General features: G+C 42.8%; 1 protein-coding gene across 1 annotated transcript; it reads left to right on the top strand.

Moving 5' to 3' along the window:
- The first annotated feature begins 2,558 nt into the window (after positions 1-2,558).
- LOC121541959 (platelet-derived growth factor receptor beta-like) lies at positions 2,559-17,933 on the top strand. Its single transcript, XM_045214119.1, is given in 23 exon segments — positions 2,559-3,017; positions 5,737-5,811; positions 5,916-6,197; positions 8,473-8,730; positions 9,070-9,200; positions 9,580-9,748; positions 9,957-10,140; positions 10,325-10,440; positions 10,664-10,784; positions 11,222-11,433; positions 11,740-11,834; positions 12,271-12,403; positions 12,545-12,649; positions 12,787-12,897; positions 13,184-13,337; positions 13,439-13,599; positions 14,580-14,689; positions 14,912-15,034; positions 15,963-16,074; positions 16,287-16,386; positions 16,491-16,596; positions 16,705-16,979; positions 17,299-17,933. Coding segments are annotated over 22 exon segments (3,276 nt in total). The 5' UTR covers positions 2,559-3,017; positions 5,737-5,762; the 3' UTR covers positions 17,468-17,933.
- Positions 17,934-18,041: the final 108 nt, after the last annotated feature.

Below are 18,041 nucleotides of genomic sequence, written 5' to 3'. Positions count from 1 at the left end.
TAATACTGTGAAATTTGGAAAATTATGATAATGCATTTTTAGTTTAAGAGCTGTTTGAAAAAAAACACCAGAAATGTCAGCTTGTTTGGCTGGGTGGGGTTTTATGGACAGAGAGTTTGCCCTAATCTCTGCCAATAACAGCTAGTTTACAGGATACACATCCCTTCCATTAAGCTCTTCCAATTAGGCCCCTCAGACGACTCCCAGACAGTCCTGACAAAATTATTGCTTAAAAAATTGCATTCAGCTAAGAAGGATTTTGCTAATTTTTGTTTCTTTTTTTCCAAAGCAAACACAGTAAGATACTTAATTGTTACCAAGCAGTGATTTGATATTGAGATAAAAATAGCTGCTTTGGACCTTTAATCACATTGTGGTGCTTTGGACCTTTAAGCTTGATGACATGTAACATACAGTGCCTTCGGAAAATATTCAGACCCCTTGACTTTTTCCACATTTTGTTACGTTACAGCCTTATTCTAAAATTGATTCAATTGTTTTTTCCCCTCATCAATCTACACACAATACCCCATAATGACAAAACAAAAACAGGTTTATTACAAAAAAAAACGGAAATATAACATTTACATAAGTATTCAGACCCTTTACTCAGTACTTTGTTGAATCATCTTTGGCAGCGATTACAGCATCGAGTCTTCTTGGGTATGACGCTACAAGCTTGGCACACCTGTATTTGAGGAGTTTCTCCCATTCTTCTCTGCAGATCCTTTCAAGCTCTGTCAGGTTGGATGGGGAGCGTTGATGCACAGCTATTTTCAGGTCTCTCCAGAGATGTTTGATCGGGTTCAAGTCCGGGCTCTGGCTGGACCACTCAAGGATATTCAGAGACTTGTCCCGAAGCCACTCCTGCATTGTCTTGGCTGTGTGCTTAGGGTTGTTGTCCTGTTGGAAGGTGAACCTTCGCCCCAGTCTGAGGTCCTGAGCGCTCTGGAGCAGGTTTTCATCAAGGATCTCGCTGTACTTTGCTCTGTTCATCTTTGGCTCGATCCTGACTACTCTCCCAGTCCCTGCCGCTGAAAAACATCCCCACAGCATGATGCTGCCATCACCATGCTTCACCGTAGGGATGGTGCCAGGTTTCCTCCAGACGTGACGCTTGGCATTCAGGCCAAAGAGCTCAATCTTGGTTTCATCAGACCAGAGAATCTTGTTTCTCATGGTCTGAGTCTTTAGGTGCCTTTTTTGCAAACTCCAAGCAGGCTGTCATGTGCCTTTTACTGAGGAGCGGTTTCCGGCTTGGTGGAGTGCTGCAGAGATGGTTGTCCTTCTGGAAGTTTCTCCCATCTCCAGAGAGGAACTCTAGAGCTCTGTCAGAGTGACCATCGGGTTCTTGGTCACCTCCCTGACCAAGGCCCTTCTCCCCCGATTGCTCAGTTTGGCCGGGCGGCCAGCTCTAGGAAGAGCCTTGGTGGTTCCAAACTTCTTCCATTTCCTTCCATTTCCATCAACATCATGGCTTGGTTTTTGCTCTGACATGCGCTGTCAACTGTGGGACCTTATACTGTGCCTTTCCAAATCATGTCCTATCAATTTAATTTACCACAGGTGGACTCCAATCAAGTTGTAGAAACATCTCAAGAATGATCAATGGAAACAGGATGCACCTGAGCTCAATTTCGAGTCTCATAGCAAAGGGTCTGAATACTTATGTAAATAAGGTATTTCTCTTTAATATTTTTAATACATTTGCTAAAATGTCTAAAAACCTGTTTTCGCTTTGTCATCATGGGGTATTGTGTGTAGTTTGCTGAGGATTTTTATTTATTTAATCCATTTTAGAATAAGGCTGTAACCTAACAAAATGTGGAAAAAGTCAAGGGGTCTGAATACTTTCCGAAGGCAATGTATACCCACCTTAAAGGCAGCAGTAGAATATGTTGGCCTCTGTCTGCATGCTGAGTAGGGAGGTGACGGATACCCCACACACACTGGTCTAAAACTGGTCAGGTCAGCAATCAGGGTCTGCCTCATTTCCTGTCTGTGTGTGTGTGTATGTGCATGTGTGTGTGTCCTCCACAGAGCAGAGCCATGACAAACACTGCTCTGTCAGAGACAGCAGGAACATGCCAGTACTAACATCTCTCTACAGCAGTGCTATGAGGGAAATTCCATATGAATATGATACCATACACAGTACAGGTAAATTAGTTTGAAGTGGAATCTCCAAAAAAGTGTTGATTCAACTAAGACACACACACACACACACACACACACACACACACACACACACACACACACACACACACACACACACACACACACACACACACACACACACACACACACACACACACACACACACACTGAACATTTAGACATTGTCTGTCCAAGAGTGACTTTACAGAGATCAGTTAAATCTCTTCACTGACCCTGCCTCCCCTTCCCCCACTACAAAAAATCCCACAAATAAAAAAAAAAGCTCAGCTGCTGGCGAGAGCCATGAGATCTCTAGGCATCCACTCACATCCTGAGAAGGGAGAATAAAAAGAAGGGGTGAAAAGCCAAGATTGAAAACAGATGCAGAGAGTACCTTTCAGTATAGCCTCAAAGAACAGCAGGAGCCCTTCTCTCAGCACTCGATCGGAAAACAGAAGAATATTGACTTTCAAGGTGATAACAGACTTCTGCCAATAGATAAGCTTTTGCTTTTTTTGTCCTCTTTTTGTTAGAATGGACACAGCAAGTCTAGCCAGAACGCCGTCCTATTCAAGGACGAGGAGAAACTGTTGACCCTAATGGCTTCAAGAGGATTGGATTGTTGGGTATTGCGGGAGTTTTTATGAATGCATAGGAGCTTACTTCCCGTACACTCTCCTAAGGCACACTCCTGACTGAAGGTTTCTACCTATATCTCACTGCAGATTGAAGGAGCTCACTCAACATCAACATTAAGGACTTCTCTCCAACTCAGATAGGATACAGGAGCACAGATAGCTATCCTACTGGTCAACAGACAAGACAGGGTGTTGAAAAAGGTGGTCAGGCACTCTCCCAAGGTAAGTGACGGCCATATTGTCCTTATCATATTTGTTGTTCTCTCTCTTATTCGAACACACGACACGACAAGGGGGGTTTCACGGCTGCTTCTCTCTGTCTGCAACCAGCCCAGACTATTTTGCAACTGCCAACCCACAGGTTTGTCTGTGAGACGTTACTGGTTTCTCTGCTCTGGATAAGAGCATCTGCTAAATGACTAAAATGTAAAATGTCTACAGTAGCCTCAAAAGCACTGTGTAGGGTAGCACCATGGTGTGGCCGGAGGACAGCTAGCTTCCGTCCTCCTCTGGGTATATTGACTTCAAAACAAAACCTAGGAGGTTCATGGTTCTCACCCCCTTCCATAGACTTACACAGTAATTATGACAGCTTCCGGAGGATGTCCTCCAACCTACCAGAGCTCTTGCAGCATGAACTGACATGTTGTCCACCCAATCAAAGGATCAGATAATTAATCTGGTACTAAAAGCATAAGCTACAGCTAGCTAGCACTGCAGTGCATAAAATGTAGTTGACTCAAAGAGAGAGAAAGACAGTAGTTGAACAGTTTTTAACAAATTAATTTCTTCCAAAATGAAAGAGAAGCAAGAGAGAAATAGAGAGAGAGATTTTGTCATTTTTTTTCACTTTCAGTTTCACTTACTTAGCTAGCAAATGCAACTAGCTAGTTTATCCCACTGAAACACCCTGCTCAAACAGAGCGATGCTATGTTAGCTAGCTGGCTATGACACAACACTGGAACTCTTCCAAGTCAAGGTAAGCTTTTGGTTTTACTAATTTATTGCCATCGGGGCCCGCCAATGTAACTGCTTACTGACTGTACACTGTAACATTACTGCATTATTGTAGCGGGTTTACTAACGCGTTAGTTCTATTAGCTATGCTGACTATGACGTTACTTTAGCTAATATAGTGACAACGATGTAGGCTGTGTTTAGCGGTTTGGCTTGGAAAGGTTTTTTCTCATGGTCACATGTGTTGTGCATTGAAGTCCACAAGCAAAGGGAAGATGTGAGAGGAGGAGAGCGCATAGATGCGAGAAGGAAAACAACGTGTCTGCTATGAAAGTGAACTGTGTTTACGCGTGATCAGGGGTGTATTCATTCCGACGATTCTGTTGAAAAATGTTTCTTAAATGGAAGCAAACGGAACAAAACGGGGATAAACATACCTGAATTTGTCCAATAGAAACTCTCGTTTGCAACTGTTGGACCAATGATTACACCCTATATCAGCTAGATGCAGGCAAGAGTGTGCAAGGCGGTATTGAATGTGTCACTGTCTGTCCATGTGTCACTGTCTGTCACCTCAAATTTGTCTCTCGACCTGTGTGCACCTACGTTGTACACTTTCATTCATAGGCTAGGTTGTAGCAACGTCATGATGGGTACAGGGAAAATTAGAGTATCATGTAGTAGCCGAAACGTATCGCTGTTACATTGAACTGGGTGAATGGAATATGAATGACAGTCATCCAATATGCTGTAATAGAGAAAAACAATCGTCCTCCCTCATCTTAAATGGCACTGACCTCCACTGATTGACTATTCAACTGCGGTTTCACTAGCATAATTGACCGACATTTTATTATTCTGTACATTTCAGTCGAGTTTCATGCCCATGCACCCTTCCGTCTTTACAAGCTACTTATTTCCCTTTACTGCATTAAACACTGTCAACCCATTACTGTAAAACCACCACCTACCTTCAATTCAGACACTACATGGAAAATGTGTCAAATTAATTAAGGCCTTGTTTGGGTCACAGATTAACACATGCTCAATACTGAAAACTACAAATATGCCTCTCAATCAGGGTTGGGGAGTAACTGATTACATGTAATCTGATTGCAAAAAAACTGTAACTATAATCAGTTACGTTAACAGCAGAAATATTGGAATCAGATTACATTTCAATTCAGAAAGGATTTTTGCGGGAAAATAATACTATTTGTCACATGCTTCATAAAAAACAGGTGTGGACTAACAGTGAAATGCTCACTTAAGAGCCCTTCCCAACAATGCAGAGAGAAAGAAAATAGAGAAATAATAGAAAAAAAATAACACAAGGAATAAATACACAATGAGTAACGGGGTACCAGTACCGAGTCGATGTGCAGGGGTACGAGGTAATTGAGGTAGATGTGTACATATAGGTAGAGATAAAGTGACTAGGCAATCCCCCACCCTTTAAAAACATAATATAGTGAGTCTCGCATTATTCAAAGGCCTCTCTCTCTACACTCTTTTACTGACTCCATCACATTTGTATTTTATTTAACATGACTCCTTCACATTTGTATTTTATTTAACATGACTCCTTCACATTTGTATTTTATTTAACATGACTCCATCACATTTGTATTTTATTTAACATGACTCCTTCACATTTGTATTTTATTTAACATGACTCCTTCACATTTGTATTTTATTTAACATGACTCCGTCACATTTGTCATTGATTTAACATGACTCCTTCACATTTGTATTTTATTTATCATGACTCCTTCACATTTTTCTTTTATTTAACATGACTGCTTCACATTTGAATTTTATTTAACATGACTCCTTCACATTTGTATTTTATTTAACATGACTCCTTCACATTTGTATTTTATTTAACGTGACTCCTTCACATTTGTATTTTATTTAACATGACTCCTTCACATTTGTATTTTATTTAACATGACTCCTTCACATTTGTATTTTATTTAACAGAGTGTATCATCAATTTAGCTGACACTATGGAGGTGAGCTTGGCAAAGGCTCTATCTTTGGTGGCCATCTTTGCAGGTAAGAAAAAGCTAAATGTGATTTTACACTGTAGTTACATTGTAATTGATCAAGACTGTACATTTGTAACATGTGTCTGTGTTGTTTATCTCATTATTTCCCAGTGCTCCTGCAGTTTTGTCCAGAGAGCCTCAGTTTGGAGCTCAGCCCCAGCGAGAAGGAGGTCACACTGAGCACCAACTCCTCCTTCACAGTGGTCTGTTCTGGTTGGAGCAAGGTGACCTGGAAGTCTGCCCATGACCCCAGCCTGGAGGGAGTGTCTGTGGAGAACAGGGGAACCACCAGTGTGCTGGTCCTCCACAACGTCACCTGGAGACACTCTGGGAACTACGTCTGTGAGGAGTCCTCGACAGAGGAGACCAAGGACATTTCAGTGTTTGTACCGGGTGAGACTAAACACCCTGTATGAACCTTCTATTGTTTTTTTGTGTGTTGTTTTTAAGGATTGGGGCAGTTCCACTCCTCATGTATTTGTTAGTTTTTTATTGGATGGGACAGAGGTAGAGAGGAGAGAGTGTTCTGAAATAGCAGTATGTATTAGATGTGATCCGGAGGCAGCGGCATAGACAGCTAGACCATCCTAGACCATCCTATCCCATCCTAGACCATCCTAGCCCATCCTAGACTATCCTAGGCCATCCTATCCCATCCTAGACCATCCTAGCCCATCCTAGACTATCCTAGGCCATCCTAGACCATCCTAGACCATCCTAGCCCATCCTAGACTATCCTAGGCCATCCTAGCCCATCCTAGACTATCCTAGCCCATCCTAGACCATCCTAGACCATCCTATCCCATCCTAGACCATCCTAGACCATCCTAGCCCATCCTAGGCCATCCTAGCCCATCCTAGACCATCCTAGCCCATCCTAGACTATCCTAGGCCATCCTATCCCATCCTAGACCATCCTAGCCCATCCTAGACTATCCTAGGCCATCCTAGACCATCCTAGACCATCCTAGCCCATCCTAGACTATCCTAGGCCATCCTAGCCCATCCTAGACTATCCTAGCCCATCCCATCCTAGACCATCCTAGACCATCCTAGTCCATCCTAGGCCATCCTAGACCATCCTAGACCATCCTAGCCCATCCTAGACTATCCTAGGCCATCCTAGCCCATCCTAGACTATCCTAGCCCATCCTAGACCATCCTAGACCATCCCATCCTAGACCATCCTAGGCCATTCTATGCAACCCTAGACTATCCTAGGCCATCCTAGACCATCCTTGGCCATCCTAGACTATCCTAGCCCATCCTAGACCATCCTAGACCATCCTAGGCCATCCTAGACCATTCTAGGCCATCATAGGCCATGAATCAATTACAGGAGGACTATGGAAGGACAAACTGTGACAATTCAAAGCTAATACAAATCAGTGCTGGTTTCACAATTGACTTCCCTTCCATATGGTGGACATACACTACCGCTCAAAAGTTTTAGGACACCTACTCATTCAAGGGTTTTTCTTGATTTTTCCTATTTTTTACATTGTAGAATAACAGTGAAGACATCAAAACTATGAAATAACACATATGGAATCATGTGGTAAACAAAAAAAGTGTTAAACATATCAAAATATATTTTATATTTGAGATTCTTCAAATAGCCACCCTTTGCCTTGATGACAGCTTTGCACACTCTTGGCATTCTCTCAACCAGCTTCACCTGGAATGCATTTCCAACAGTCTTGAAGGAGTTCCCACATATGCTGAGCACTTGTTGGCTGCTTTTCCTTCACTCTGCGGTCCGACTCATCCCAAACCATCTCAATTTGGTTGAGGTCGGGGGATTGTGGAGGCCAGGTAACAGTGTCACCAGCAATGCACCCCCACGCCATAACCCCCCCTCCTCCATGCTTTAAGGTGGGAAATACACATGCATGGATCATCTGTTCACCCACACTGCATCTCACAAAGACACGGCGGTTGGAACCAAAAATCTCCAAGTTGGACTCCAGACCAAAGGACACATTCCCACTGGTCTAATATCCATTGCTCGTCTTTCTTGGCCCAAGCAAGTCTTTTCTTCTTATCGGTGTCCTTTAGTAGTGGTTTCTTTGCAGTAATTCGACCATGAAGGCCTGATTCACACAGTCTCCTCTGAACAGTTGATGTTGCATTTATTTGAGCTGCAATTTCTGAGGCTAGTAACTCTAATGAACTTATCCTCTGCAACAGAGGTAACTCTGGGTCTTCCTTTCCTGTGGCGGTCCTCATGAGAGCCAGTTTCATCATAGCGCTTGATGGTTTTTGCGACTGCACTTGAAGAAACTTTCAAAGTTCTTGACATTTTCTGTATTAACTGACCTTCATGTCTTAAAGTAATGATGGACTGTCGTTTCTCTTTGCTTATTTGAGCTGTTCTTGCCATAATATGGACTTGGTCTTTTACCAAATAGGGCTATCTTCTGTATACCCCCTCCTACATTGTCACAACACAACTGATTGGCTCAAACACATTAAGAAGGAAATAAATTCCACAAATTAACTTTTTTGGTTACTACATGATTCCATAGGTGTTATTTCATAGTTTTAATGTCTTCACTATTATTCTACAATGTAGAAAATAGTAAAAATAAAGAAAAACCCTTGAACGAGTAGGTGTGTCCAAACTTTTGACTGGTACTGTATACCTGACCTCTGTCCTCCCCCTCAGACCCGGAGGAATGGTTTGTTCCCCTGGGGCCAGGAGTAGTAATGAAGGAGGGAGAGGAAGGTACCATTCCCTGCGTGGTGTCTGACCCCGGCGTTAACATGACCCTGTATGAGCGGGCCAGCCAGGCCCCTGTGGAAGGAACATATCATCCCAGTAAAGGGTTCACCGCCGTCCTGAAAGACAGCTCCTACATCTGCCGAGGTGCCATGAACGGAGAGGAGAAGGCATCCCAGGTGTATTATGTCCACAGCACTGTGGGTAAGGCTCTGTGTCAATAATAATAATAATATGCCATTTAGCAGACGCTTTTATCCAAAGCGACTTACAGTCATGTGTGCATACATTTTTATGTATGGGTGGTCCCGGGGATCAAACCCACTACCCTGGCGTTACAAGCGCCATGCTCTACCAATTGAGCTACAGAGGACTAACCCTCAACACAACCCTCAAAGTGAAACTTTGACCAAAAGGAAGTGACTCAATAGATCTCTTAAAATGGTCTTTAAAAAGCTAGCTGTAAAATGCTTTTGAAGACCAGCCCGCATGAATGTTGGGCCTGTTATGATGTCCTCTGTCTTTCCGTTTTATTCTATCCAGTACCCAAGTCCATGAACACCTTTATGACTCTCTCAAAGACGGTGCTGAAACAAGGCGAGGCCTTGATGGTTAATTGTACTGTAGAAAAAGTAGCGATAGTTTACTTCAGATGGGAGTTTCCTCGTAAAGAGGTGAGTGAACTATTGTGTGAATGATTATATGCAGGAGCGCAACTTTCACTGGGAACGGGGGGGATATGTCCCCCCCACATTCTGAAATTTCATTTTTGTCCCCCCCAGTTTTATCATTGGAATGTGATACAAAACGAGGCAACGGTGTGCTTTAGGACCATGAGGACGCCTCCGAGCGGTCGGGTAGGCTGTTTGGAGTGTTTATCCGACTGGATAAAAAAATAAATAATAATAATATGTCCCCCCCACTTCTAAAACCAAAGTTGCGCCCCTGATTATATGTGACACATATTACCAAGCATAATCAACTCCTTTTTGTTGATAATTATGCTGTTGCTAAGCTGTTCTTACTTTTGTTATATTTTGTTTCCATCTGAAGATAATTGAGCCATTGACAGACTTTCTATCTGGGAACCGGGAGCTCAGAATCCGCTCCTTCTTGAACATCTCCAGTGCTACTCTGGAGGACTCTGGCCAGTACATCTGCCGGGTACAGGACACCATGTCAGGACAGTCAGCCATGGTTCATCTCACTGGCACTGTTCTGGGTGAGCCCATTGAGCCCTCAAAGCTTTTCCAAACTCACAACATTAGCCTAGTAACACTTTTTAATTCATCAACTGAAAAAGCGGAAATACTATGCATTGGGGGCTCAATGGGCTTTGTGTACTTCTGTTTTGGAAAGTCACTAACTGATTGAGGTTCTTGTCATGTATCTATAAGGTAGTAATCTTCTATCCCAATGCCATGTTACAGAACGGGGCTTTGTGGACTTGGAACCTTCCGTCAGCACCAATGTTTCAGCGATGCAGTACGAGAGCATTGAGCTCACAGTGCAGATCGAAGCGTATCCCAAACCTCAGGTGCTATGGACCAGAGACAACACCACCCTCGCTGGGGACACGGTATCCATAGACACCAAACAGGTGCATAAGACCAGGTACCCATCATACATGTCATGTACATCCCAACGGAATAAAATATTTGATTATGATGACAATCAATGCATAAGCCCCATGATAAATACATAGAATTAGACACATTTCTGTTGTTCGCTGTAACATGGACAATAAAGTTGTATTGATATTGATTGTGTTCTGTTCCTTTTGACCTTTGACCTCCAGTTACCTCAGTACTCTGTCCTTGGTAAGGGTCAGGATGGAACAGATGGGTCTCTACACCGTCCAGGTGGCCAATGAAGATGACGTCAAAGAGATAACCTTTAACCTGCAGGTCAAGGGTAAGATACATACACAGCTGAGATATTATTATCCGCTCTGGAGCATTAGACGTGTCTACATTACAGATGGGATCACAATTCACTCAGCCATTTTACTTTATTGAGTTATCACATTGGAATTTAAAGGATGTTGAACAGTTTATTTCTAGTGATAAAACAATGATCTACCTATGTTTCACTACTTACTTTTCACAGTCTCATGGGATATTCCCTCTCCCTGCAGCTCCCTCGAAGATAATAGATCTGTCTGACCAGCACATGGTCCAGGGCCACGGTGTGCTCTGTGTCACAGAGGGGGTCCCCACGCCCACCATTCACTGGTACAGCTGTGAAGGCATGGGAACGTAATAAATACAAACACAATGAAGCATATTCAGCCTCTTCAGTTGTGTTGCGACTTTCTCCTCTCAAACTGTAGAGGGTAGTGCAGCACTAGGGTCACAGCCGTAAACATTAGAGTCGTAATTGTTAGACCTGTTGCTTATTTTAGACACTCAATAGTCTATAGTGTTTTTTTCAGTCACCCAATATTTCACTTAGATAGAAAGTCTCACAAACTGAACAAGCATATTTTCCAGGTTTGGGGTCAATTACATTTCAGTTCCAGTCGATTCAAGAAGTAAACTGAAATTCCAATTCCAATTCTCTTCAATGCTTTTCAATGAAGAAAATGTGGAAGTGGAATTTGAATTTGGTCTGCTTTCTGAATTGACTGGAATTGAAATGGAATTGACCCCAACTCACCACCAAGATAATCCACAATTATGACCTCATCACCCAGATGCAGCAGTAAGACCACAGCATGGAAGCCTCTTCTGGCTGATCCAGACAACGTCAGCATCCAGGTGAACGTGAGCTACATTGAGACCTCAGGAGTCTACCAGGTCCACAGCCTGTTGACCTTTCAGACCATGGAGAGTGTTATGTCAGTACGCTGTGAGGCCCGCAACGACAGAGGTCGCAGGGCCTGGGATATCAAACTCGTCTCCAACTGTAAGCACTGACTCAGCATTAGTTAAAGTCAATGACTATGACACAATGAAAATAAGTATTTTCAGTAACTATCAACAACTGATGTCAAATAACTTTTGATTAACTGATGAAAATACTCTTTGACTAACAGAGTGTATAATATGTCAATTAGCAGACGCTTTTATCCAAATACATATTTTACATATGGGTGGTCCCAGGAATCAAACCCACTACCCTGGTGTTGCAAGAGCCATGTTCTACCAACTGAGCTACAGAGGACCACCTGTTGTATGAGCTCCTTCTCTCTCTCTCTGTGTGTGTCCGCAGCTCTGTTCTCCCAGGTGGCTGTGCTGGCTGCAGTGTTAGCCCTGGTGGTCATTACCGTCATCTTCCTCATCATCCTCATCGCCCTCTGGAGAAAGGTGACGCACACACAGAAATCCATCTCCATCTCCTAATACTAATACATGGGCCTTATCATATATAGTGCTTTTCAAGGACCCAAAGTCACTTCCCATCACATTTGTCTTGATAGTGACGCTACTGTTGAAAGATGAGACTGTGACATTAGGGATGATGACTGGAGTCTGGCCAGTAGGTCTAAATGGTCTTCATGTGGAACTGAACTGCCACCTAAGTCACAGCCTTGATGACATAACAAACATTTGTGTGGGTATATGATGGTCATGTTATTCTATGTATGCCGAATCAATTTGATTCTATGTATTTATGTGGAATCCGCAGCACTCTTTAATTGTCCAAGACACATCTCCCGTCGGGGACAATAAAGTATATCATATATATATATATATATCTCTCATTTATAAAACTGTGACAGGCTTTTGTCTCTGCCTTCAGAAGCCCCGCTATGAGATTCGATGGAAGGTGATGGAGTCAGTGAGCTCAGACGGCCATGAGTGCACCTACATCGACCCTATGCACCTGCCCTATGACTGTGAGTGGGAGGTGCCCCGAGACAGCCTGGTCCTGGGTGAGGGAATACTACAACTCAGGAAATCTGTTTTAGCATAATTGTGTGAATACTGTAGCCTATATACTGTATAAATCATACTTTATTGATAGATTTGGCATTAGCTAAGCTAACAGTACACCTCATTTTCTGTCACACTAGGTCACACTCTAGGACCTGGAGCGTTCGGGAGGGTCATGGAGGCCACAGTATATGGACTTGGTCACACCCAGTCCACCCCCAAAGTGGCTGTGAAGATGCTCAAGTGTGAGTGCTTTATGCTTTACCAACATCTTCAAAACATTTCCTCAATTTTACACACAAACCACAGACCTAGGTCCTCTTTCTCTACCACTGACTAATATTGCAACGCTGTGTGTTCTCCTATTACCTTTGACTTACAGCCACAGCGAGAAGCAGTGAGACTCAGGCTCTGATATCTGAGCTGAGAATAATGAGTCACCTTGGGCCCCATGTGAACATCGTCAACCTACTGGGGGCCTGTACCAAACGAGGTGGGAACTGGGAAACATACCACTACTTTAACGACTTAGGGTTAGATTCAATCGAATTCTCTTTTTTGGTCTGTGCACCTTTTAAAGGCAATGTTTTTGTGTTCGTGGAAACCGTATTCATGATAAACGCTGCATATGTCGGCTCAATTGGAAATTACCTTTAAATGTCAATCGCGCTATAACGCAGATCTTCCGCGGTCCGGATTGAATCTAGGCCTTAACATATTACCATATGTCAGCCAAAGTGTGTGTGTTAACAACTGCCCCATTTTTCTCTGTCCTGAAGGACCTATTTACCTAATAACTGAGTACTGTCGCTATGGCAACTTGGCTGACTACCTCCACCACAACAAGCACACCTTCCTGCAGTCCTACGCAGATAGAAACCACAGGGATGCTGACATGTGCAGCAACAGCACAGAGAGTGCAGTCCAAATCCCCCCAAAAAGGCAAGACTTCTTCCCTCCAAAATACACACTACTGACTTCACAATCAAAGACATACTGTCACTTACTGTTGCGTGACATTTGTGCCCCTTTGTGTTTGGCAGAGAGAGCGATGGGGGTTACATGGACATGACCAAGGAGGATTCTTTAAATGTTGTCCCCATGCAAGAGCTGAGCGATAACATCAAGTATGCAGACATTGAGCCGTCAGTCTATGAGACAACCTACCATCAGGACAGCAACCAAGGACAAGGTAGCGATGCCTGTTCATAGCAACTAAATATCAATTATAAACAGAAGGCATTGATTGCCATTCTGTTTACAGATGTTTTGATGAAAGCTTGGTTGATCTCTGCCTATTATGGTAAGCAGCCTACAAACAACACGCCTGATATAGTGGAAACAATACTAACCCTCAGCCTGCTGAAGTGGAAACAATACTAACCCTCAGCCTGATATAGTGGAAACAACACTAACCCTCAGCCTGTTATAGTGGAAACAATACTAACCCTCATCCTGCTGAAGTGGAAACAATAGTAACCCTCAGCCTGATATAGTGGAAACAACACTAACCCTCAGCCTGTTATAGTGGAAACAATACTAACCCTCAGCCTGCTGAAGTGGAAACAATACTAACCCTCAGCCTGATATAGTGGAAACAATACTAACCCTCAGCCTGATATAGTGGAAACAACACTAACCCTCAGCCTGATATAGTGGAAACAACACTAACCCTCAGCCTGATATAGTGGAAACAACACTAACCCTCAGCCTGCTGAAGTGGAAACAATACTAACCCTCAGCCTGTTATAGTGGAAACAACACTAACCCTCAGCCTGTTATAGTGGAAACAACACTAACCCTCAGCCTGATATAGTGGAAACAACACTAACCCTCAGCCTGATATAGTTGAAACAACACTAACCCTCAGCCTGATATAGTGTGTTGGAGACATTTCAACATCCCTGTCAAACAGATGGCGGGTAGACCCTGTCTCTGATGTTGAAATGCTGCTGAAGAGACCAAAATAGGGAAGCCTCTCTCTCCACCTTGATTTTTGACATGCAAGCAGCTTCCATAATAAGATATTGTTCATGTTTCAACCTCATTTGTAACCAGACATTGCCTTTAAACAGTACTTTGATCAAAACCATCAGTTGTTAATTTGTCTGCACAGTTTGTCTCATAGTTTGTGACTATTGTTCGTTCTCTGTTATGTTGCTCATGCCAAGAGAGAGCAGACGTGGCGACGTCTATCAATGACTCCCTCTGTTCTGAGCTACACCGATCTAGTGGGGTTCAGTTACCAGGTGGCTAAGGGCATGGACTTCCTGTCATCCAAGAACGTATGACTCATTACAGCTTGTCTATATCCGCTTTAACAGATTCAACTAACATATGGAATAGCTTCACAATCCATTCTTATTCATACAGTATCACGTAATGACATTTCATGCCATGTCACATCAAACATTCATTAATTACTGATGCCACGTGGAAATTATCTTAGTGAACCCACATGACACTTCAATAACAGCTTGTCTGAACTGTTGTCCCTGTCCTCACAGTGTGTTCACCATGACCTGGCTGCCAGAAACGTTCTCATCTGTTAGGGAAAGCTGGTTAAGATCTGTGACTTTGGCCTGGCCCGTGACCTCATGAATGACTCCAACTACATAGACAAAGGCAGTGTGAGTATGTTTAAGGTATTTGACTTTATTGAACAGAGATAGAGAGGGTGAGCATTCTGAAATTATTTTTTGTTCCCCCAGTTTTATCATTGGAATGTGGTACAAAACGAGGCAACGGTGTGCTTTAGGACCATGCGTACGCCTCCGAGCGGTCGGGTAGGCTGTTTGGAGTGTTTATCCGGCTGGATAAAAAATATATGATTATGTCATCCCACTTCTAAAACCAAAGTTGCGCCCCTGGTGTGTACTAAGTAATGGAGGGGAAGAAACCATCAAACAGCCATTATGTTCTGAGGTGAAAGTGATTGAAACTGAAAGGCTGTTTTTATAAGGAACTTCCAGGCGTGGGTTAATGTGACGCACTTTGTGCAAACTGGTTTAAGCTTTTTTTATTTTTTATATCTTTACAGATCTGCTATCTTGCTGGTTAATTCTGTACATCCTGAGTATAAAATATGTTTTAGGTAAAAAAGCTGGCATAGAATATGTTCTGAGGGTTTTTAAATGCTAAAACTTCCCACTGGATTGAAGTTGTTGTTGCCAGAAATGTAGTTCAGTTATGGGATATCTGGGCTGTGAACTCAGGTTTTTTTCTTGGCTGTTTTTTTTTTTTGGTGGTAGATCAGGAGAGGATGTGAAACAGCTTTCCCAGAGTCATTATGGTATAGACGGTACAGGACTTTAATCAGACTACCAAAACAATGTCAAGTATTGTCGCTGTACCACAAACAGAATGCCATTTGCCACAAGTACACCTGTAATTCTATATTGCACCTGTCTTAACCTAAAATGGGTTACCTAATGTCCTCTGTAGCTCAATGGTTACCTAACAGTACGCATGACTGAATGTCGCTTTGGATAAAAGCGTCGCTTTGGATAAAAGCGTCTGCTAAATGGCAGATATTCATGTTTGTCTCTGATATTGTAGACATTCCTGCCACTGAAGTGGATGGCTCCAGAGAGTATCTTCCAGAACATCTACACAACCTTGAGCGATGTTTGGTCTTTTGGCATTCTGCTTTGGGAGATCTTTACTCTGGGTAAATATAATATTCTCTGCATATTACGGACGTATTTTGATTGTTTCTTTATTGCAACTAGAGGTCATTTATGAATGCATGTCTTGATATTAGGTATGTGCTCTGTTTTTGCCTTGATATTAGGTATGTGCTCTGTTTTTGCCTTGATATTAGGTATGTGCTCTGTTTTTGCCTTGATATTAGGTATGTGCTCTGTTTTTGCCTAACTTCAGGAGGAACACCCTATCCTGATATTCCCATGAATCAACAGTTTTACACTGCATTGAAGACAGGCTATAGGATGGCCAAACCCGCTCATGCTACAGACGAGATGTGAGGCCTCGTCCGTCTCTCTTTGTCTGTAGGAATGATTGTGGTTGTAAGTAAAACATAGGACGAGGTGACATTAACTCTGAGTTTGATTTTGTTTCTTTCAGCTATGATGTCATGTGCAAGTGTTGGGATGAGAAATTGGAGAAGAGGCCACAGTTCTCCTCTCTGGTTCATTCGATGGGAAACCTGCTGTCTAAGGCTTATAGAAAGGTACCGACATCCGTGATAGATAATCCTCAACACTACGGCGATTTAATATGTTGATTTCTCATGTATATCTACAATTAATAGATACATATCATTTCCAAACCGTCCCAGAAATACACCCAGGTGAATGAGAGCTTTCTGAAGAGCGACCACCCAGCTATAGTCAAGACCAAACCTAGACCAGCAGGGAACATGGCTGTGTCTCCAGAGGACGTCTCCTTGGTCTCCCCGGGGGATCTAGCAGGGCAGGAGACAGGGGAGACCTGGGAGGAGGCTGGCCCCTCCCAGACTGAATACATCATCGACGTCCCAGATATCCATGTAGCCATAGAGGCAGAAGCAGGAGGTGGTGAGGTGCTGGACACCGCCACACAGAGTACATCAAGGTATCACAGGACATTCTCTCCACAGAGTGTGTGTCTAATCTGTGAACCCGGTGGCTGCCAGTTTGCCACAGGAAGTGTGACTGCATGAGTCAGGGGCAGCATTTGAGGATTGCCCAATTCTGCACTGCCTCATGTCATGTCAGCTTTCCTTCAAAGCTTTTTGGATGTTGGGTTTTTGTTTTTCTTGCTTATTGTTATCAATAATTGGCCAGCCACACTCAGGCTTATGATAACACCGTTCTATTGATTTTCATCTGACAGTAATAAAGCCGTAATAAAGTAAAACCACTGTTTTTTTTCTGCTACCTTCCATTGTTAGCCCTCCTACCACGACTGACCAGAATGATACTGATACAGCCTCCCTAGAGCCAGAAACCTCCCTAGAAGAGCCAGTAGCCAGCACAGAGGAAGAGGTATCTGCCCCAACACAAGAAGACGAGCTCCCCCAGTCTCCATGCACCCCTGAAGTGGAGGAGAGTTTCCTGTAGCCTCATTAGGGAGCTGATGTTAAAGGTGTCTACTGTACAGGACAATGTATATTAGTTAAACACTCTAAACACATTATCTTACTATTTTTCTCATTATTATTTGTGTATATTGGTGATATATATCTTTGAGGTACTCTTTCCCTTTTAATTTTATGATTTACAAAAAACAGCGTCAGCAGTTTGACGAATGCCAATGGATATGGTCATATTATATACAATTTGTATCTAATTGAAGTTGCCAAACTGTAAAGATAAGTATATTTGAAGAGAGAATACATAATTTATTTAGAATGTACAGATGTAGGATCTTAATTTGATCACCCTGTTGCAGGATAACTTGTAGTGTATTTGAGGTTTAAAAGGGCTTCTGACATTTTTTATTTCCACTTCGAAATTTCAGACTTGATTTTCCCATACAAAAAATTTATCAACCCTTACAAAAATGTCCATTAATTATAATCCACATAATAATTCACATTTCCTGTTGCTGCAGGATTATTTTCCTGCTGTAGCAAACAGGCTCAAATTAAGATCCTACGTCTGTAAGTTTGCAGTAATGCGCCTCTTATATTTG

Source organism: Coregonus clupeaformis, unplaced genomic scaffold, assembly GCF_020615455.1.
Source record: "Coregonus clupeaformis isolate EN_2021a unplaced genomic scaffold, ASM2061545v1 scaf0199, whole genome shotgun sequence".
Taxonomy (NCBI): domain Eukaryota; kingdom Metazoa; phylum Chordata; class Actinopteri; order Salmoniformes; family Salmonidae; genus Coregonus; species Coregonus clupeaformis.
This window is presented reverse-complemented; position numbering and strand designations above follow the sequence as displayed.